The sequence below is a fragment of the Drosophila miranda genome, chromosome 2 (assembly GCF_003369915.1).
Source record: "Drosophila miranda strain MSH22 chromosome 2, D.miranda_PacBio2.1, whole genome shotgun sequence".
In the NCBI taxonomy this organism is placed as follows: Eukaryota; Metazoa; Arthropoda; class Insecta; order Diptera; family Drosophilidae; genus Drosophila; species Drosophila miranda.
This window is the reverse complement of record NC_046675.1, coordinates 4,703,927-4,727,035: the sequence shown is the minus strand read 5'-3', so window position 1 is coordinate 4,727,035 and position 23,109 is coordinate 4,703,927. Positions and strand designations below refer to the sequence as shown.

The following is a 23,109-nucleotide window of genomic DNA, read 5'->3' as shown; positions in this document are numbered from 1 at the left end:
GATCCCAGTTTCTCCTCCTCCTCCTCCTCCTCCTCCGACTTGTTCCCTGTCCATCCACCCACCCACACAGAGTCCGATTCCTGCACAAAGTCCATAGAAGTTTCGTTCCGATTCGACCGCGTTTGTAAATATTTTGGAACCCATTCACATAAATCAATTAGCCAAGTGTAACAGTTTCGGTTCGGGATGCCTGGGATGCCTGGGATGGGTGTATGGGTGGAATATATGGGTTGGGTGGCAGCGATGGTGTGGAGTGGCCACCGTCTTTCGCTCCACTTTGGGCTGCAGTTGCATGCAACAGGCGAAGCGGTCATAAATTTCGAAGCCGATGCCCCTTTTGTGTAGCTGCAAATGGCAGCGAAACTTCAAGATCTACTCCTCCTTCCCCTTTGAGGATGTGGAAATTTGTGCAAATTGATGAGAATATAAGTGGAGATATTGGGAGTGGAGCAGGAGCCACGAAGCAGGAGGTAGACCCAAGATCATTTTCAGAGCCCAGACCCGAACTTGCAGGAGGAAAAGCGGTCAGGCCAACGATCTATTGGCTTTGTCAAGTGCCGCGTTGGGGGAAATTGATGAAAATGGCGCCTATTTACCGGTTCGCACACCCGCAAGATGAGAATCTCGTCCAGGCAGTTTATCAAGTCCGCAGCTCCAGCCCATCTCCAGGAAGAACCCAGAACCCAGAACCCAGAGCGGAGTCCGACTCAAGGTCGCAACAGCCGAGGCCTGGGCAGGTGGAAGATGGAGTAGAGCAGATGGAACCAGAAGGAGCAAGAGAAGCAGCGGCAGAACAGGTGTTGCCTCCATTGACAGTTGCCTTGATTGGTTTGTGTTGCATGTCGCACGCCTCGTGCTGCTGGTTCCCCAAGTACAGCTCCTCCTCCACATCCACATCCTATCTAAGTGCAGATGCAGACCTGCCTGGCACACCCCTTCATTTGTAGAGACATAACCGAAGAAGACAACTGCATTTTGGGCTCCGGCGAAGACGAAGGCAGCCTCGAGTTGGCGACTTGGCAATCTGGTGTGCCAACGCCCAGAGCAAATATTGAGAGAATAGAAAATAGAGGATCTCCCATTTACCATCTCCATAACTTGCTGCGACGTCGTCGCTAATCGCAGACTCTGGGATTGTAAATTAAAAGTGGAAGCATCGGTGGCATGTGGATTGCATCACCGTTGCCCGCTTCGATGTGTCCGGCATTCAGCATTCAGCATTTAACAGTCGGGAATTTGAGGAATTGACGATGGGAATATGAAACCATCAATTTGCGTAGCGATCTGTCTAGTGGTCCATGGAAGGTGGACACTCGGAAAACTCTCCCATGCACACGCTCCCGAAGAAGGAGAGGAGCTTTCCAATCCCTCTGAATATGGATGCAACAATCGAATGGATGGCACCTATACCCATACGTGCCCATAATTCACATGGTGGATGCTCCTGATCCTCCTGCCGCTTCCAATCCTCCTCTAAGACCAAATCCAACTCCGACAGAGGCAGAGCAGGAGCAAAAACGCCAGCAATTAGAAGCAGAAGCTGCCGATGGCTGTTGGATGGTGGCTGCCGGTCGGTGATTGAGTTGCAGCTCAGGTGGTTGCTCCACAGCTCCAGAGCTCCACCGCTCCCCATCGCCCCATCAGTCCATCGCTCCTTTCGCGGCTGTAATTGATGGCGAGACGCGGGCCTTCAGGTGAAGAGTGAAACAGGGAGCGGCGGGTGGGGAGCTGCGACCAACGGCAACGGCTTCAAACAGGAAAATTCATATTACGAAAAAACTGCATCGCTTAAGTGTCATTATTGGGACCAGAATTTCAACAAGTCGCTGCCGTTGTCGTGTCTTCGGATGCAGATGGAGATGAGGATGGGGCTGGGGCTGCAGAGGAGAAGCTGAAGATGGAGCTTGCAACTTTCACCGCGCTCAGAATTCCTGTGTGCACTCCGAGCCACCGATCAGCTCCAATCCAAGTCGCAGACGGAGTCAAAATCAGAGTCACAGTCGGTGGAAGAACAAGACCCTGAGTCGGAGTCGGAATCAAAGCCAGAGCCAGACATCGGTCAATCTTCCATCCCCACTTCCATCCCAATTCCCCTCCCGACCGCATCCCCATCCTCCGAGGTGCGCCAATATCCGCTGGCCACAATCAACACCTCCGCACCGCCCACCGCCCCTCGCAGCACAGCGAGGTGGAGCCATCACTCAACATCAACCTTCGCCGCTCTACTGCCACATCGTTCTGTGGCTTTTCTTATCTGTGGCAACCTCCCCCGCCACTGCCAATGCCACCACCAACTCCCTGCCCTCCCTCTCCCCTTCCCCTTCCCCTACCCATTCCACTTGTTGTTTTTACACCTTGCTCGTTTTTGTGTGCCGGGTCTCGTGTCGAATGGATCCAAACTTGGAGTCGAGTGTAGACCAAGTACAACTCCGATGCCGATGCCGACAGCGACTCTGCGTCCCCGTCCAAGTACGAGGCTACAACGTTGTCGCCGGCTAAGGGCGTTAACTGGGTTAAACGCTCGTTGACAGTTTTATGCCACAGACCAGACCAAGCCACGCCACACCATGCCACGCCGGGGCAAGACCACATCTAAGACCAAGACGAACACCAAGACGAAGGCGTTGACAGTCAGTCAGTGGCACAGACCAAACGAGACACTTATTAAGAGTGAAAATTCTGATAGAATGGGTTTTTCTTTCTGCATAGAAAGCTGCAATTAGAAAGACCCAAAGGGCCTGAGGAGAAGGGTAAAAGGGGGAGAGCACAGAGGAGAGAACCATTGAAAAGTGAAACAAAACAGATCAAATGCGGTGAAATTAGAGGAATGGAAAGGAAAGGTCGTTACCATACCACACTCGAAGCAAGAATCGGATTCTGAATTAGAGTCGTCAAGTTCGTCGCTTGAGTCTTTCGTTCCTCTTCTTCCGATTCGGATTCGGGTCATCGAGTGACGGACTGCAGCGGCAGCTGGCGCCTTCGACGGCCACTTTCATTATGCGTGCGATGCGTATCGCCAATTAGGGGTCGATGGGTGTCGGAGATTCCTCTCGAATCTGCACTCTCCACTCTTAACTCCTTTGGAGATCGTCTGCAAATGGAGAAACTTCTCCCTGGCAGATAATGAGATTGCAGATTGATGACGCACATTTGTATCTTTGCGAGCCATCGCAATCCTTTCCCCGAAATTCTCGCACTGCATTCCGAGTGAAAGTAAACGAATCTCTGGCATGTCGGACTCCACCAGAAGGAGCGACGGGTAGTCCCGCTCCACTTCTAATGAGCAAACTTGAAAGGGAATCGTCGAGTCGGAGTTGCAGCTCTAGAGTGGAAACCGATCAATTTGCAAACAATTGAAGCAAGAGACGAATAAACGAGCTGCAAAAGTGAATTTCTGTCGATTGATTGCCGGAAACATAAACAGCGATCGTTGTTCACCCTCGCGCCCAGCAACAGCTCCTGCTCCTCCTGATCGACCTAGACCATGTCTCCGTCTTCCACTTGGGAATGGGAATGGCACTGGGAATGGAGCTGGGACTGGCACTGGCACTGGCACTGGCCCACGCGGCAATCAGCAGAGCAGCAGAGCAGCAGAGCAGCAGCTGCTGCTGGGAGAATGTGCGAAAATCGAAAGGAAATCTGCATGTCACTCAATTGGGCGGAGCGTGGAGTGGAGCGACACCACCGGAGAGTGGTTTCCCTTTGTTTTCTCTGCAAACGAACCACCGACCCGCGACCCCCGAGGTTGTCGTCGTCGTCGTCGCCATCACTTTCGTCACTGCTTGGCATAGTTTTCTCGGCCTCGGATCTAGAATGCAAACAAATATTTGAATATCGAAGTGACAGAAACTAGAGCACAGAGCACAGAACAGGGAACACGGCACCAATCGAACGATGGCCCGTTCAAGTGCTGGGCTTGGGGACTTCCTCCTAACGGTCTAGTGTTTGATGTATCTCTAAGCCATCCGGCGTGTGGCACTGGCCTTGATAAGAGGCCAACAAACTCCACACACACACAAACACCTAACCCGAGAGAGAACTGTAAATTTAAACTCTGTCCGACAACTTTTGGGCAGAGATTATGCCGAACTAATTCCTGGGAATTCGGGAGCGGGTCGGACTTCATAATTTTGGCAGCGATCGCGAAAGCCGATAGCAATTAGAGCAAAACTCTGCCAACTCCAATTACTCAATCAGAAGCGGAGGAGAAGAGTTCTTGGTACTGTCTTCTGACTGAAATGGAATGGGATGGGATGGCATTTCATGGCCCAATCGATGCCTGGCCATCAGCAGAACTGTGGAGGTTGGGGACTTTTCATTCACACGCCAATTCAAGTCTAAGCAATGCCAAGGCAAAGCCCGAATCCGAATTGGAACCCGAGCGGATGGCGATTGCAGACTTCCTATTCCTATTTCTATTCCCAAAGCTTTTCCGAAAGACATAATTTATATAATTTCCTTATCAGATTGATTGCCGCTGCTCATTGTTGGAATAAATTGTACGAGTATACTCGTAATTCCCTCAGAGGCGTTAATCGAACGCGGAGGGGCGTCAATTATGGCCACAAAGCGACAAAAGTCCCTCTCCATCCCATCGTAAATCGCCAGAGAATCGGAGTCGAATTCGAACCATCATCCACATCATCGCAACTGTCGTAATCGTAATCGAATGCAGTGGAAGTGCAGCTCCAACGGAACTGAACTGCATGAAAATGGGGGAAAATGGGGGAAGATGAGGGGAAAATGGGGAAAAGTGCGACGAGTGCAGTTCGCTGTGCTTTCGATGATGGCGCGGCAGTATTTAATTGCATTATGTGACGGAAAAATTCGAGTCAGACGAGGCTTTCTTTATGTTTGTGGCGCAACTGCTGAAAGATGAAGCGGTTGCATAAATGCTCGTATCAAAGTGGGATGCGACGCTTTGGGGCATGTATGAGTAAGGGCTATGCGAAGAGCACTCGTGGTACCCATCCCCACAATCAGTGACCCCATTCCCCATAGCTTGGAGCCCGTCGAAGCTCCCTCTCTGATTCGATTGTTATCGCGCACTTAATTAGGCGTGCGCTGAGGTAATGCTCATCGTATACAAGTGGAGATACCAGTACCCAGTACACGTAGTTCTTCTGGTGCGAGTAGTTACAACTTTGGTCATTAGAAAGCTGCAGGGTTCTAGCCAGCTCTCATCTCTCTCCTCTCCTGCTTCCCAGAAGAGCACCGCTTGTGGTTCGTGGCTCCCCTCTTTTGATGGACTCTCTTCTTGAATGATCAATGCACCTGCGGCACCTGGAAATTCCTGTACCCGCTGAGAGACTTCAATTTGGCATTATGGCATTATGCAGTGCGATTTCGTGCCTGGCAGTGGCAGTGGCAATGGCATCAGAAAATCATTTGCCTCGACTGTTATAATTGCATTTTATTACTTCCGACAAGCGGACCGAAGAACCAGAACTGAGGCTCAGACGTCGTGTCGTGGAGCGGAGCTTCAGGTGCCGGAAAAGCTTTGGCTGTGGAAAGTTCTTTAAGAGCACTGAAGAGTGTGATTTAAGAGCAGGTTTTCAAAGAGAAATAGCAAAACGCTGCTGCGGCTGGCGTTGACTGCGCTGCCTCATTTTTCTCTCCCATTGTCTGTTCTTCTCTATTTCTCTGAGAGAATGCTGACTTCGGTGCTAGTACATTTTTTGCACGGCCTTCGATGCCAAAGATAGATTCGGGGAGCGACTGCGGCGACGAGAAGAGTCGGGTTAAGAACGGTTATAAATTTTCATATCCGCGGAATGCGCGGCTAAACGGAATATTTGCATTAATAAATGCAACTATGTCACTCCCAAGTCGGCAGCGGCACATGTGTCAGCGACTTCCGCCCCGAGTCCGACTCCGAGTCCGAGTCTGAGTCCGACCTGAAAATGGTTCAAAATGTTTGTATTCTGAAGTCAAACCCGGCAACATGGGCCCCGTCGACATCAATCCGCGCAGAATCAAACAAACAAAACAGCAGGAGGCCAACAGATCAGAACGGACTAAAGCAGAGCAGAGCAGATCGGATCGGATCGCATCGGATCTGTCGAGGCCAGGAAGAGGGGAGCAGATGAGAGGGTTGCGGCATGAGTTTGGAGGCACTCGCTCATCCTGCTCTGTCAACCCACCAAATTGGTCAGCCCCATCTCGTCGGCAGTCATAGTCATACATATGAGGCAATGCCATTCACTTGCCGACATCGGTCTCGTCTTTGGCTTTGCCTGTGGCTCTTGACCAGGGCCAGCAGCACCAGCAGCAGCAGCAGCCAACTGCAAAATCATAATCATGTCAGCAAATTAGACTGACATGCGGCGTACGTGCCCCAACTAAAAGATGAAGAGGATCTGAGGCATAGCTGCGTCCCCATCCCCATACCCATCCCCAGCTCCTGCTTCAGAGAAAGCAAAAATAGATTCGCAATTGCTTTTGCCTCTGCCATGGGATGGGATGGTATGACATGGTATGGCATGGCATGGCATGGTATGGGATGAGCCAACATGGGCTGTATTGGTCTGAGGTTGGGATGGGATGGGTGAATGTCTCCAGTACGCCGTGTCATCTTCCAGTTCGACAACGGCCTATGGAACCGTTGAACCGTTGCTATTTCGTGCGACAAAACTCTGAAAATTTCTCACTGCCCGGAAAAGGTTCTGCTTTTTTTTTTGTTTTATGTATTCTTATTCTTTTTTCCAGATTTGTTTGTTTTCTGTTGCTCATCTTCTGGCAGACACATTTCCCAAATGCGCAGAATTCTAAGAGAATTAAGTTTTGCATAGACGGGAAGGGACTTGGGGCCGCACACGCGGAATGACAAAATCTCAGTCAGCGAAAGAAAAGAAAATTTAATACTCATTCCACGGAGAAAAGTCGGGGAGATGGGGATGGAGCCTCTTTCCATCCATCCATCCGTCCGTCCGGCTGTCCGTCTGTCCGACTGGAGCTCGCTGTTGACCATTTGGATGCGGCTGGATGGCCAGAAGATTTGGGTCACTTGGCTGGGGTCAGGCAACGGTTATGAAACAATTGCAGACAATTAGCCAACGACCAGAGCCAGAGCTGTGCAGATTATCAACGAGAGTCGTTGACTACGACTCGTCATCATCATCATCATCATCGTCGTCATCGTCATCGTCTCTCGAGCATTTTCACAACAATTTGTCTAACTGATTTTGTAATTTATGCCACCCAGCAGCAGCCGCAGCAGCAGCAGCAGCAATCGCAGGAGGACAGGAAAAACTTTCGCTTGGTTGCCGTCGTCATCGCCGTCGTCGTCGTTGCTGGCTCATAAAACTGCCTTTGAATTGAAAAGCGGCCAATAAAGATTGAACAATTGATGTGCGGCTTGCGACTCTGCGTGGCATTCACCTTGGCAAACAAAGGCCATCTATTACCATTTTCTCGCCCTGCGGTTGCCATTGATATTTCCACCGATCGAATCCAAAACCTCCACTCCAGCAAAACTCTTAACATTCCCCCAGTCTTGGCATTTGAACAACAAACGACGTTATTTGCATCGTTTTTAGATATTTCACTTTCCTTTCTTTCGCCTAGGTCTAGGCCTAAACGAGCTGACAAATTTGTGCTATACGTGCCCGGACCAGCAAAAGGGTTCTCTGAACTCTTCTCCATCTGCGATGCGCGATTACAGCATCTGTAGAGCAGCATCCAGAAGAATTCTCCCCCCAGCTGCAACCTCATCAATATGCTGTGCTGTGCTGCCCGCCATCGGCACCAACCAGATCTTTTGCCTGTGAATGATCTATTGGGGCCGTGTTCATTTACGGCCCGGCCAGACACAGTTGAGTCATGGCTGGAGCAGCATTTTAATGAAGCCTAAAGATCCACAATAAATTATGGGGAAATTCATTTAATTTGTTGTGGCTTCGATGGGAATCGGGTGTGGGGCGAAAGACCTCCCAAAGTTCTTAACTGACCAATTTGTTGCTCTCAATTGTGTTTTGAGGTTTACTGTGGTCTCTTTTTAATGCAATGAAAACTTCATTTTTCATCGAGTTATTTTGATAACTGTTTGGGAATCTCAATGGATACTTTTTAAGGAGGGGAGGGAGAAGAAACTAATACTAATTAAAGTGGGAAGGTTCAGTCTTTTGTTTCCTTTTTCACGGGTTTCCTTTGAAGTCTTGTATTGTCTTGTTAAATACTTATTTATTTCACCACTTTTATAAATCTATCTGATACCTAATACTAGAGAAAAGAGCCCTGAGAATTGAATAGTAACACTTATGTTTCTTACGAATTTAATTTTAAAGTTTTTTATAAATATTTTGTGTATGTAAAACCGAAATTTAATTGAAATGTGGGTAGTTTTCTTTTTACTAAGCCATTTATCAATATAATAGAATAAGAGGAAGAGTTTTTATAGAAGAGTACACTTTTTTCTACCAATCTAACCAAAATGTACGATCCTAACGCTGGGAATTTCTAAAGCACAGTTTGATGCTTTATTATATTGAAACTATTCCGATTCCTAGGTACGAATATGAACATCAGGAGTCACCATTGTTAGCCTGAGAAAGCTTGTCGCCTAAGTCTATTGTTTCCATTAGCAAAGCTTGCGGTTCAGGCCATCCACTATCTTAATGAAAACATATAGAACTGTCCGTGTATCTTTGTACAGTGCAATGAATGCCTTAAGCCTCACTCCCACTCCCAGCGCCACTCCGGGCAAGTTTGTCGCCCAAGTCTTTCGTTTCGGTGCGCACATTCCTTGTGGCTTTTGGGAGAAATCAAGTTTGCTTTGCCAAATCTTTTCTCCACATCCAAGCTCCACGATCCGCGCGTCCTTTTCATTATTTGTAGGTGTCTATTGGGTCAGACAAAATGCATTGGCAATATCACAAAGTAATGAGATATGCTCCCCTGATATATGGCAGGCACTTTGGGCTGACAAAATGAGCAGCCGGGCCATAAATATGCCATCCGACAGCCACATCTGGGCATCTGGGCACATCTGAGACGCTGAATGCGCCGTTGCCAAGTGATTTTCTCGCACTTATTTCCAAAGCTGTGCGCCGTCGACTTGATAAATTAACACTCTGCACATGCCATTTGTTTATTTGCCTAAATAAATCGCCATCGAACCTGAATTCGAATCTGAATCTAAGCTCCGTCTGAATTTGAATTTGGATCCAAATGCGCACCCAAAGCTCACCGCGCGCGCGGCAGCAATTGAAAATACAAAAAGAAAACTATTTCTTTTTTTTTTTTTGTTGCTAGAGAAAACTGTATGGAACCTCCCTCTGGCCTCGCGCGCAAACACACAATCAAATGAACATTTGGGTGCTGCTGAAGTTGGAGCCAATTTATGTGGCTAAAACCAGGATCCCGATCCGCCGGGAGTGGGTACTTGTTGTGGTACTGGTACTGGGACCTCTGCTGCATCGACTGGAACTTTGTTTATTGCCCCACTAAGGCGACTGACCCACAACATTAAATTGTAATTTGAGTGGGGCAAACGAACATTTTACGGCAAACTGCGAATTTCGCTTAACCGAAGAGCTCTGAGCTCAGAGCTCTGTTCGTTGCTTGTTTCTTGCTCATGTAAGTCAGTGGAGTCAACAAGAAATCGAGTAATTAGAATTTCCATCTGTGTCTACGACTGCGACTGTGACTGTGACTGAGACTCTTCACGCCCCACCAAGGTATGTCCGAGTGTGTTTTCTTCTCTCAAATGTGTGAGGAAAACGGTATTGCAAGAGGCACGCGACTCATTCTGGTGGTTTCGCTAATGACTCGACCATGTCATTGACCAGGGAGCTAGCAAAGACCCCGGGACCCCGGCAGCAACCCGGCCTCAGGCATGGAAATCGATTTGCCAGCAGCCAACAGACAATTGCATAATCGTTGATTATAAGCAAGCTGCATAGACACGAGACACGAACTCCAAGTCGAGCTGAAAATCAATTCGATTAGTGCGGAAATCAATCCGAGAAATCCAAGAAATCCAAGAAATGCATTTTCCATGCCAAAGAACCGCAAGGCCACTAACGACCCAGCTACCAGCTCGAACCAGCCTCCATATCGATCTTATTGCGAATCGCGATGAACTGCTTCTCGTTTCGGGTATTGCCTCCGCGTGCGTGATCCCAACAAGTGGCGTTATTTTCTAATTCTTATCAATTATGCCTTTCCCATGCAAAACGGGTGATGGGAAGGGGATCCTTGGCTATGGGATTGCAAATGTTCTTGCAGTTGCATTTCCGTCAGGCCATTGTCTGGCCATCCAGCAATTCATAAAAATTATGAAAAGAGCCAACAAACGGTGGCAGTGGCAGCATTGGCAGGAAAAAACTTCTACCCACCCAGATTGGTCCCCAAGGGCCGACTGGTGGAGTGGCCTGTTGGCTGTTGGCTTAGACGCCGCCATCTAGCGATGGTCCACCTCATGGTCGTCGTTGTCGCTGTTGACATTGCCGCGGACATTGTCAAGCCGAGCACTTTATTTGCTGCGCGTTTGACATAAACATTTGCCCAGCGGACAACTGAATGGCCAGGGCCTCTGTACGGCTCCTTATAAGAGTGTACGACACGCCGCCACTGGCGGAGCAACCAGAGCCGCAGGCGACGCAGCCGCCGGAGGAGCCACCGCCACCGTCTTTGTCATCGAATGTTGGCAATTTTTGAAATACGCATTGCAGAATTTATGTTATGCGTACCACAGTCCCCCGTCCTCCAACCCGGCATCCAGCAGTGACAAAAATATAGGAAAGACAGACAAAAAAAACGGCTGCCTCCTTCTGATCGAGGCTGAAGTCCAAGCACGGAAAGTGTCCAAAGACTTTCGCTATGCCAAAGACCAGGAGGAGGTGCGGTACGAGTATTAGAAAAACCAACAAAACAAAACAAAAACAAAAAAAATAGCAAAGAAGAGCCTCCTCTGGAGGCCATCTCTGAGGCTTTGTCTAAATTTGGATGGCCATGTCAGTGACAGCATTTGACTTGGCAACTTTTCATGTTCATGTTTGCCCACTCGGCGCAAGGAGTTCAAAGCATCAGATTCCAGATAATGTTAAACATTTCCTTTCAAATTGTTTTTCTGGCTACCATCTGCTGCCATCCGTTGTGGTTGCTATTCTTTGCGACTGCCATCTTTGGGGTGGTTTGATAGAAAATCAGTAATAATTATGACAAAAAAAATTATGGCATGGGAGATGAAGATTGCTTCAAATCTCTCTGGAGAGAGCTGCTGCTGCGTTCCATTACAATGGAATTTCTTCAAAAATTATTCGAATCACTTGCCAGACAGATAGCTTTGATAAAGAGGTCCCATTTTCAGTGGCTGGAGTAGGAAATTCCACAAGGCAATGGCAGGAATTCTTGAAATCTTTCAAGAAATATTTATCACTTGCTAAAAGTACTATTCGACCATCTTAAACGGACAATTCTTTTAAAGATAAAGAATCCCCTCATACATTCCGAGAGAATTTTATAAATACAACTTTCCAAGCAATTCCCTCGCCCAGAATCCGTGCCACAAACCTTCCATGCCACCTCCAAAATGTAGGTGAAATCAAGTTAATGAAGTTGTTTACCTGCAATTCGTAGCCTTCTTTTCCTCGCCCAATTAGTTTGTCACTTTTACTGCAGCTACACTTTGGTTTAAGCGGAGTTCAGTTAAGTTCAGTTTAGTTTGCTTTACTTTTGGCTTGGATCAGTTCGGTTTCACTTGGCCAATTTTCCACCTGGTAAGTGTGGCATGGCATTCCCATTCGATTGCGGGCGAGCAGAGGAAGGCTAAACGCTGCTCTTGATTGATTTGTATCAACGTTGATTAGGCCAAAACCAACAATCATGGCCACGGCTTGAGGTTGGCCTTGTTAGGCCAGCAAAACCAAGGCAAAGATGGCAGCCTGGTAGGCTGGCAGTCGGACCGACCGACAGACAGACACAGACGGTCAATCAATTGGCATTGACATTGACATTGACGGGCAAATTTTGTTTTCCGTAGGAAAAAACCCAAAGGAAAACAAAAGAAAAGCGAAATGCAAACGAGGAGTACGAGTATCTTTCTAATACGTTTATTTACCTTTTATAGCATCTGAAGTTTTGTCTCTTGTTACATTTTTTTCTCTTTCTTATTCTTGTGTGTGTTTGTGTTTTGTGTTTTATGTATTATGTTTGTTTCTGTCTGTGTATGTGTTCGTTTAGACCTAGCATATATATGAGCATTAAGTTAAGTTAAGTATTTAAGTATTAGCAGACAGTCAAACCTCTTAAACGAGCACTTGGCCAGTAGGGGGGGAGTCGTCAGTACGGTGCTCGCTTGAGAGGTTTGAATGGTTCGTTCGCACTACGGACTAAGGAGCTTTTTACGAGTCTTAAGCTGATAGTATGTCGACATATTCAGAGTAGTCTTAGCGGTAAGTCTTATAGAGGGGGCTACGGGGACGGGGACGCCTAAATGGTATATGGGCATATAAGTAAGGTATAAATATTAAGCTACAGCTGGAGCTCGGTCCCAGGCCCTTCCCTCGATCCAGTTGCCATTTGTCTAGGTTTCATCTTTCATCTTCACAGAGGAGTCCAGCAGCTCTGTGTTGCTGCCACATTTCGGATGCTGGGGGAAGGGCCTCGCCTGGCTCTTCGTTCGTTCTCGTTCTCGTTCTCTTCGTACATCTACTAACTAGATTATGAGCGGTGCTAAGTTTTGAGCTAAGTAGAATTTCATGCTAGTTCTTCCTTCATTTCATCTTCATCTTCACGTTTGTTGCTGTGGAAAGGCAAATGCTGCAGTCTTGCCTCCTGTCTCTTGTCTCTGCCTTCTCTTTGCTGATGTCGGACGTTCTTTCTGGGATTCGATTCGATTGCACACTCACTCCTGGCTCTCCATTTACCGCTTGTGTAACGCGCGCTTCTGCATATTGTCCCAGACAGCGATGACCGTCAGCTGGAGGAGCAGGAACAGTGCCCCGGCAATTATGAAACCTGTACGAGTATACAGACGGGTGTTTGTGTTGGTAATAGAGTTGTAAAAAGAGTTGAAGAAAATTTACGAGCTTATTTAATTAGCTGGGCACTCAGTCGACACATTGGAGCCGCTCTCTAGAGCTATGGGCTCTCGGGCACTCGGGCTAGATGGCGCGACGGCACGCGATTAGCGCAAATCAATTCGCCACGCTCGGCGATACCCAGATATAGCCCCAGACCACAGACCCCAGACCCCAGAAACCAGCCCCAGATCGCCACCGTGCTACGCTTTGCCCTGCCCAGAGATCACAGCCCAGAGAGTGAACTGGAACTTACCATAACCATTTATGCAAGTGTCCGATTTGGTGCCCAGTTCCAGTTGCAATTTGGCCAGGCCATCGATGGGCCCTGCGCCGATGCCGTTGCTGTTGCCGCTGCCGCCTGAATCGGCGCCATTGAAGGCGAACTTATCGGTGATTTGTATCGATTGCACCAGCAAAATGTTCTCATCGGTTGCGGCCGGCTGATGACTCACATCACGTTTTTGGCGTTCCGACTTAATGGCCAACTCCAGCTCGACTGTAAAAAGGTAGCAGAGAGGAGAAACGGGGGAAATGGAATGGAAAAGAGCCACAAGAGAGGCAGAAACAAGAAATGAAATATGTTTTCTGGGAGCTGAGCTGTGTGCAACCTGACCAGGGATGGAGTACAACTGCAATTGCAACTGCCACAGCAACAGCGAGTGCCATGCCCGCTCTTAGAGTGGTGCTGCATATCTCTGGTGTGCGATTATCCACTTCCCTTTTGAAGAGCCCCATCCCCATCACCATCGCCATCCCCATCTCCCATGGAAGCTGATGAAAGGTCACTCGGTGGCTGGCGTTGCATGTTGCTGTTGCTGTTGCTGTTGCTGTTGCAGCCATCCCTGGCACAGAGAACCGTTTACTTACCGCCATCGGTGCCATTCAGCACTGAACGCTTGCGCCGACCGTAGGATAGCAGACTCTTGAGTTCTCCGTTCTCATCGTTGTCGCAGATAACCGGTTCGCAGCGCGGTATGCAGGGCGTGACCAGGGCGCGGAACTGCACCAGCTCCGAGGAGGGGAACTTGAAGGCGTCGAACTGTGAGAGCAGCACCTTGCGATTGCTGGCCATCTTCTGCATGGCACTCATTATGTACTGGTCCGTGGGACAGCCGTTGGCATCGATCAGCGTGATTTCGGCACTGTCCGTCCCGTCCATGGCCACCAGTTCCCGCACAAATATCTCGTACGGACTGTTCGCGTCGACGATCTCGAAGCGGAGGGCCAGCGGGTCTCCCACCTCGGCGATGCGTTTCATGTCGCTGCCATCACGTGCCGTGATCTTCATGATGACATTCGGGGAATCGACAATGATTTCCTCGCTCAGCGTCGACTCGATCTCGCCGGTTACGCCCAGATCCACATTGTTCACCACCGTCTTATTGGTCAGATCATACTGGCAGGAGACGGCCAGTCCCAGATCGGAGGAGGTGACAATCATGTCATGATGCTGGATGACAATGTCGTTCATATACCGGCCGTAGGCACTCTGGCGGACATTGCACTCGAGGTCGTTGTAACGCATCTTCAGATCGAACTCCAGAGAGTTGTTCACGTTGACGGCACAGGATTTGGGGGCTCCCTTGGCATAGACCTTGCCGTCGAACAGCTTCGAGGTGCGAATCTTGGTGATCATTTCGCCAGAGCGGCAATCGATGGATACATTATAGCAGGCAGACTGCTCGTAAGTGGCCGCCTCTTCAATGCTCAGATAGGGCTCCGAGAGATCCGTCAGGGTGGCGCGACTGTGGTGCGAGAGGCGGCAGACATGCTCCCCGGTCTCGTTGTAGTCGTAGGAGTGGCAGCGGAACGGGGCGGTGAGACAGAGGTCGCGACAGTCGTCGATGCTCTGCACATTCTGATGCACCGAGTCGACGGTCTTCAGAATGCGACCCGAGATCCGCTTGAACTCACACAGCTTGCTGGGCTCCTCCGCGCAGTTGTTCTCCAGATAGTCGGCGCCATCGTAGGCCGCGATGTTCGCCTCGTCCGACAGCGTAATGCGATCCATGTCCGAGAGCTCGCACAGGCCAGAGTGCGCATAATAGTTGGCCGATCTTCACAAGAGTCACAACCAAGAGGTAAGAGGCAAGCGGCAAGAGGCAGATGCCGAGTTGGATAGAGTTAGAGAGGGATACAAGAGAGTGGCACAAGAGGGTGGCAGATGAATGAGTTGGGTGGGTACACTGCTCGTTGTAACGGGATTCCCAGCACTTACCGACAGGTGAACTCCGTCTCGCCCAGGCACAGCTCGATGCAGTCGCGCCTCGTGGCCACGCTCTGGCTGGCCTTGGCTCGCTCCGCCAGCCGGTAGCCCTGGACGCGATCAATGCACCAGGCCTTCGAGCAGGGTCGCACTCCGAAGCAGGATTTCTGTGCGTATACGGTGAAAACGGGATACTGGGAGCGCGAAAGTGAACCTGCGGATGGAATGGGATGCCAGATGGGATGTGGGTGTGGAAGATGGTGGAGTTCACATTTATTATAGAACATTTAACATACAAGCTTTAGGCAATAGATCGTGGTGCAGATTATAACCCACTGCACGGTTTGGCTTGCTTTGGTACTCACCTGGCAACTGATCGGCAGTGCTGCGGAACATGACACACAGGCCCGTCTCATAATTAACCGAGCTGCAAGATTCATTGGCCTGGCAGGCCTCCAGGCAGTCGGTCAGCATGAGGGTGCCGGGCAGCGTTTCCAATTGCCTCGATGGCGCCGATAGCACGTACCTATAGCCCATTCGAGATCGAATGGATCGGAGTGGAATGGAATGGAATGGAATGGGATGGTATCGGGGATTAGGAGGAAAGTAACGCACATAAATTCATGGATACCCGTTCGGGAGCAACAGGTTTTCTCTTTGGGTCTCTATCTCTCTCTCTCAAGTGGGTGGGTTGAAGTGTTTTTTAAATAATATTATAAATTGAATCTTCCTCTTGGGTTTGGAGGGGGGATCTCTTTCGAAGAATCCAATTGCCCGATGGTTGAATTATGTATTTAGATCACGAGGCGAACCAAATGGAACCCAATTTTCGAATTGTGCCACATTCTTTGAGCAGTCTTGCCACATTGGGTTGCACATATTTCACTTACTTTAAGATTTGAAACAGTATAAATAAACTAAACAAACTACTGCTTTGTCGGTTAATTGTTTTTTTATGTGGGGTTCATTGACCCAAAATGGGGTGCCACATCGGTAAACAATTGAATCGCTGAACTAATTTATTGTTAGCTTCTTACTTGGAAAACGTTTTGTAGGAAATTGAACTGAATCTTTTTTATTTTTGCTGCCAAGTGGTAACCATGAACTTTTCGATTACTCTGACAACCCTCGTCCGTTTTTTTACGATGTGTTTACAGGGAACGACACTGCCATCCCATCCTATAAGTCTCGCCTAATTTATGCCCCCTCGTTGGCTGGATCCTACTTTTTTTTTACCTTGGTCTCCGTCTCCGTCTCTGTCTCTGTCTGTTCCCCCTTGGGCAACTAATTGCCCGGAATTAAGATTTATGGCCCTGGCCTGGTGACACTTACCCTGTTATAAGCTCGAAGCCAATCATATCCGGCTCGCAGTCCTCATCGATCAGGCCAGAGCCTGAAGGTGTTGCGGTTGGGGTCTGGTTGGCAAGATCATCGGCTTTGGTCTCCACATTGGCAGGTGATGCCGCTACTGATGCCAATGCCGATGCCGATTCTGATGCTGATGCCGCTGCCGATGCCGATGCGGCTCCAGGTGGCGATGCGACAATCGCTTCCGCTGGTTCGTCGGATTGCAGCGTCAACGGTTTTGGTAGCTCGCTTCCGTTCAATGTTGCGGCTCCCGCTGTGGCTGTGGCTGTGGCTGCGGCTCCCACTGCTGCCGCGGCTGCCAGTGCCCCTGCTGCTGGTATTGGTGTGGCATTGTTGCGCGGAAATGTCTTCAACGGTTTCACCGGCCGCTTGGGCAGCAGCTTGCGTGCTGCCACCGAGCTGTCCACCAGCAGCATTAAGGCAACCAACACCAGGCAACATGTCGTCTTGGTCGTTGTCTTCATCATCATGCTGACTCGTTTCTTTGTCATTGACCGTAGCTGTAGTTGCATTGCTGTTCTTGCCACTGCAGCAAGTTCTCTGCTTCTCTGCTTCTCCTCTTCGAGTTGCTGTTGCTGCTGTTGAGGTTTCTGCAAGTCGGAGGGAACAAAAAAGGTGTTTTGGTAGCTTGGTTTTTAATTAGCATTTCAGTCTGTGCCCCGGCTGCCCCGTAGCCTGGCTTCCCACTCTCATGCTTATCTCATGATTAATTGCGCCAGCAGTTACAGTTAAGCTTTAATAATGGGTTTAATGTTGGCCCAGCAGCAGCCCCACCAGCCACCACTCGTATCTTGCGGCAATTGCAACTGCAACTTGAGCTTATGGTGCTATTGCTACTGTAAGTGCTCGCCTGCAACGCCCACCATCACGAAATGCCGTTGATTAATTGCAATGAAATGGATGCAAAATCAATTTGGTTGATGATCCCCCGATGCCCAGGCAGACATCGGCTTCTGCGGGTCTCTCGCTTTGGACCCTGCCACTGCCACCGCCACTGGCCACTGACTGCTGCCTGTTGGCTGTGGCACGCACAGGCCTAGGAATTAAAATAATGCCACTTAGCCGAACGCACGCACAGGAAGCCGAAAGATACTGCGAGTATAACCAGCAGCTGAAGATGAGGTGGTTTCATGCCAAGATGAGGCAAAAGTTAAACCCAAAGCTGTAAGCCGAAATGGTCAAGAAGAATTCTGATTGGGGGCCCCCTGATCACAATGCGATCGATACGAACAGAACAGAATACAGCACTGTTGAGATGCTGGTAGTTGGATCGTTAGTGGCTTTTGCGGTTCTTTTTCTTCGGCGGCATAGAAAATGCATTACGAGTAATATGCGTTAAATCACAGAGCTCCACTCGCTCTGGCTCTGCTCAGAGTTCTGTTCTGAGTTCTGTTCTGATCTGAGTAGAGCATGGAGCTCTCCCCATGCTCGGATTGATTTCCGCACTAATCGAATTCCACTACAGATCGCTGACTCCCGACTCCCGATTCTCGGCCAGCTGCTGCTCTCGTGAGTGCTCCAGCCTGCTGCAGTACCTCATAATCAGCGATTATGCAATTGTCTGGCTGCAAATCAATTTTCATGGTCTCTGGTCAATGACATGGCCAAGGCAATGGAGTGAGTCGCGTGCCTCAGAGTCTACAGAAATTCCTTGAATGGAAAAAACATTCTAATTACTCGGCTCTTCGAGCTCCCAGCTCCGAGCTTCCATCTTCGACTAGCAGCCACAAGTTGAGTCTGCAACTGAAACTGCAACTGTCTTGGCCTTGTTGTTGCAATGTTTTAGTTGTTTTTGTTGCTTGCCCCACTCAAATCACAATTTAATGTTGTGGGTCAGTTGCCTTAGTGGGGCAATAAACTAATCCTAATCCTTGCTGCAGTAGCTGCCCCAGCCAGTGGCCACTCTCAGCCATGGACATGGACATGGACATAAATTTCCATTTGGCAGTCGATGCTGCTCCTGCTGCGGCTCCTACTCTCGGACTCCAACATCGACTTGCCTTGGCTGGCATTTCAATTCGAATTGAATGGAGATTTATATATGCATGCTAGTATCGGGATGTTGGTTCATTTATCAGCCAGAGTCTTGGCGAAGGGGGGGCAAGTGTTTAGTAACCCGTTTCCCTCTTCTTTAGCATATTTACAGCCAAATTTGACAGTTTGTTTGGCATCTCTTTATGGAGTGTTTAGATGTGATGTGGGGGGGGGGAATGGGAATCGCCTCTTAAGAAATGATTCGACTGCCAGAGAGAAATGACTGGACTGTCTCTAAGAGACTTCACACAGGAGACTTTCAAACACCGGATCTGGTTCAATATTCGGGCTAATCCCACTCAGCGGAGTAGTCCGTCTGTCAGGGTGCCAATAAAACACTTTTATGACACCAATTCGGCACAGAAACGTGTTATTCCTTAATTAAAATGGTGATCAACGGCTCGGTTCGGTTCGGTTCGTTGTGTTTCAGAATGAGCAGGCAGAACTCTTCCACTTTCCGCTGTTGGTTGCCGTATGTTGGATGTGGGCTTGCGGAAAAGTGTGCCAGGGAAATGCCAGTCGAATGACATAACTGCCAACCGCAAGCTTATCTCAATTGAAGCGCACCTCAATGTAACTGTAAGCCATGTGTGGAAGCCACAGATGGAGGCAGCAACACCACTCGGGCCACTACCAGCCAAGCAACCAGCCAGCCAAGATATACGTACAACCAGCCTGGCGACTACGACTACCCGACCAGGCTATCTTCATTTCATGGCTGGCAATTTGAAAACTGCACCCGCTGGCCATTGGCAGAAGGCAGTAGGCAGAAGGAGTCGACTGGATGGCTGCTGGCTCGTTGATGCCTCGCTGGTTGCATGGAATAGCACACGGCCGCAATGTGGGTCACCTCGGAGTTATTTCTATAGAAATACTTTTTTGTTGGCGGCGAAAAATTTCTCAAAGTTAGCGACAAATCTTCAATTAATGGCCAGTGAAATTTCTCAAATATCAAAAGATCTGGCGTGCTCTGACCGTGGCCTGGCCCACAAACTTGTTTCCATTTGATGCGGTGAATCAAAAGACATCTCAACTGGAAGAATGAGGGAAAATCTCAACCGAAAACTTTTCATTTCATGGCCCCAGACGCAGACCCAGACCCCAGACCCAGACCTAACGGCAAGTTAACCGCACCAATTTGAAAGCCGTTCGAAAACCTAATCTATTCACCCAAACCATAAACAAACTCATGTATAAATACATGAAAAAAGAGAGTAAACTCTGGGGGAGAACATGATCTTGTGGCTCACGCTTTGCCCGAACATGCCACCGAAATCAACGAAGAAGAGCAGCTCTAACTGTGATAGCATTTCATCCAGATCATGAAAAGTCCACATGGATCAGTGCCGCCATACACATCGCCGGCATATTAATGAGCCGCTCTGCGGAATAGCAGCTTAGAGTATCGTTTACCCTAGGCCCATGGCGTAACAGGCAAATCAGTTTTGAGGCACGTAGACCCGAGATTTGTCAGTCAGAAATGTGACTTCATGGCTCAAACCGCAGTGGTTCGGTTCTTCGATTCTTCGATTCTGATGTCAATGGGGAAGTCTTTAAAGAAAAGGCAGCGAAAGTTTTACATGGTTTGACATTCAAGTCTTGAGGTCTGAGCCCCAGCTAATTGCCATTAAATTGTCGCATCGAACCGTTGCCGTTGCCTGACCCAAATCACACTGGCCACCACCAGGATCCCGATCCCAAGTGGGTAAATGAACAGAACAGCAGAAAAAAAAAACGCAGACTTGGAAAAGGAGAAGTTGAAGCTGAAGTTGAAGTTGAGAAGAACCACTCAAAAGACTTGACCAGGCAAAAGTTAATTGCCTGCAGAATTCTGCACATTTGGGAGTTGACGAGTTCTCTCCGTCTTGCACGCTTCCGGCATGGCAAAAATGCCTTCTTCTTCTCGGGGTTTATCTTGGAAACTGGAAACTAATGTGACATCTTTTCAGGCTGTTTGCTGTTTTGCTGTTGAATGTTGGATGTTCGCTGTTGTCGATCCGACGATCCGGCGACCATCTCAGTCGAACAGAACTGACATTCACCCAGAGCTTTCTCTAATGATCCATTGACCATTTTCGTTTAATTGATGGACATCCTGTTTGGCTGACAATTGACACCTTGTCAGGCTCGGCCTCGGCCTCGGTCTCGGCCATTGAATGTCAATTCAATCGAATTTTTCGGCAAAACGCGTCTTTTGCAAATATTTTCAACTGTTCAAACTGTTTCAAACACTTTTTGGTTTACCTTTGATTCAAAATATCGAATGCACTTGAATGTTAACCAAAACGTTTCAGTATTTCACTCGAGCTGACAGGACACGCACGAATTGGTTGATTAATTGTTATTTAATTCCTTTCCTGTGGTACTTTGTTTGATTTAAACTCTTTTTGTTTGTTTGTTCGTTGAACCGAAACTGAAATTGCTCGAAACTTTTGAACCGTCGAACCGCTCGAGCGCTCGCCGTCTGCACTGTCGAAAGTGGAGCGCCTAACTGCCTAGCATATGTTTTGGGTAAACGTTCTTATGTGACTTCGACTTCGAATGCGACTCCGTCTCCAAGTCCGACTCGACTGCGACAGCGAAGCCAGAATTCCAGATGCTGCGGGGAAATGGAGAATCGATTCGAATGGCTCTCACAGTTCGTTAGCTTCTATGACTTCAGCGTTTGCGTTTGCGTTTGCCACTGCCACTGCGACTGCCAGTTCGAGCACCTTGACACTGAATGCTGGCTGCGAAGGCCGCGGAAAACGTTTTCAAGCTGGGAAGCCACCGTAAGAGCCAAAGCCAGGTCCAAAGCGAGAGCCAATGTCGATGTCGAAGCCGGCGTTGGCGTTGGCGTCGACGGAAGCAGAAGCGGCATTGGCAGTGGCAGTGGCAGCATCGACTAACTAATGTTGCCTCTGCCACGGCCACGGCCGTGCCTCTGTCTGTGCCTCCGCTGTGCTCTCTTTGGCCAAGTAAACCGGTAAAAGACAGACGGCTAATGCCGAGCCTCTCTTAGCCAGCTCTCTTGTGTCGGCCATTCTCTTTGCTGACAACTTTCTTCAGCAGAAGCTTTTCTCGCAGCCAGCTCTTGAAGAGGCCCCAGCCTCAACAGAGGGCCTGAGACTGGGACTGGCTCTGGGTCTGGGCCCTCTGCGATTCTTGTTCTTGTCGGAAGTAATAAAATGCAATTATAACAGTCGAGGCAAATGATTTTCTAATGCGATTGCCTGACACGCAGCTTCAACATTGAATTGCACTGAATAATGCCAAATTGAAGTCTCCCAGCAGGTTATGCTCGTGGAAGAGTTAGATGTAAAGGTAGAGGCAAAGGTAGAGTTCATTTTCAGCTGCAGGTGCATTGATCATTCAAGAAGAGAGTCCATCAAAAGAGGGGAGCCACGAACCACAAGCGGTGCTCTTCTGGGAAGCAGGAGAGGAGAGAGATGAGAGCTGGCTAGAACCCTGCAGCTTTCTAATGACCAAAGTTGTAACTACTCGCACCAGAAGAACTACGTGTGCTGGTGGGTACTGGTATCTCCACTTGTATACGATGAGCATTACCTCAGCGCACGCCTAATTAAGTGCGCGATAACAATCGAATCAGAGAGGGAGCTTCGACGGGCTCCAAGCTATGGGGAATGGGGTCACTGATTGTGGGGATGGGTACCACGAGTGCTCTTCGCATAGCCCTTACTCATACATGCCCCAAAGCGTCGCATCCCACTTTGATACGAGCATTTATGCAACCGCTTCATCTTTCAGCAGTTGCGCCACAAACATAAAGAAAGCCTCGTCTGACTCGAATTTGTCCGTCACATAATGCAATTAAATACTGCCGCGCCATCATCGAAAGCACAGCGAACTGCACTCGTCGCACTTTTCCCCATTTTCCCCTCATCTTCCCCCATTTTCATGCAGTTCAGTTCCGTTGGAGCTGCACTTCCACTGCATTCGATTACGATTACGACAGTTGCGATGATGTGGATGATGGTTCGAATTCGACTCCGATTCTCTGGCGATTTACGATAGGATGGATGCATGGGATGGAGAGGGACTTTTGTCGCTTTGTGGCCATAATTGACGCCCCTCCGCGTTCGATTAACGCCTCTGAGGGAATTACGAGTATACTCGTACAATTTATTCCAACAATGAGCAGCGGCAATCAATCTGATAAGGAAATTATATAAATTATGTCTTTCGGAAAAGCTTTGGGAATAGAAATAGGAATAGGAAGTCTGCAATCGCCATCCGCTCGGGTTCCAATTCGGATTCGGGCTTTGCCTTGGCATTGCTTAGACTTGAATTGGCGTGTGAATGAAAAGTCCCCAACCTCCACAGTTCTGCTGATGGCCAGGCATCGATTGGGCCATGAAATGCCATCCCATCCCATTCCATTTCAGTCAGAAGACAGTACCAAGAACTCTTCTCCTCCGCTTCTGATTGAGTAATTGGAGTTGGCAGAGTTTTGCTCTAATTGCTATCGGCTTTCGC

General features: G+C 48.9%; 1 protein-coding gene across 1 annotated transcript; it reads right to left on the bottom strand.

The window, feature by feature from the left end:
* Positions 1-12,031: 12,031 nt before the first annotated feature.
* On the bottom strand, positions 12,032-21,345 carry LOC108157577. The gene is made up of 7 exons (XM_017289698.2): positions 20,878-21,345; positions 16,564-17,189; positions 15,597-15,757; positions 15,244-15,445; positions 13,893-15,082; positions 13,279-13,521; positions 12,032-12,960 (listed from the first exon to the last, which is right to left on the bottom strand). The coding sequence occupies exons 2-7, from the start codon at positions 17,109-17,111 to the stop codon at positions 12,866-12,868; spliced, it is 2,439 nt and encodes an 812-aa protein (XP_017145187.1). The 5' UTR covers positions 17,112-17,189; positions 20,878-21,345; the 3' UTR covers positions 12,032-12,865.
* Between the last annotated feature and the right edge of the window lie 1,764 nt (positions 21,346-23,109).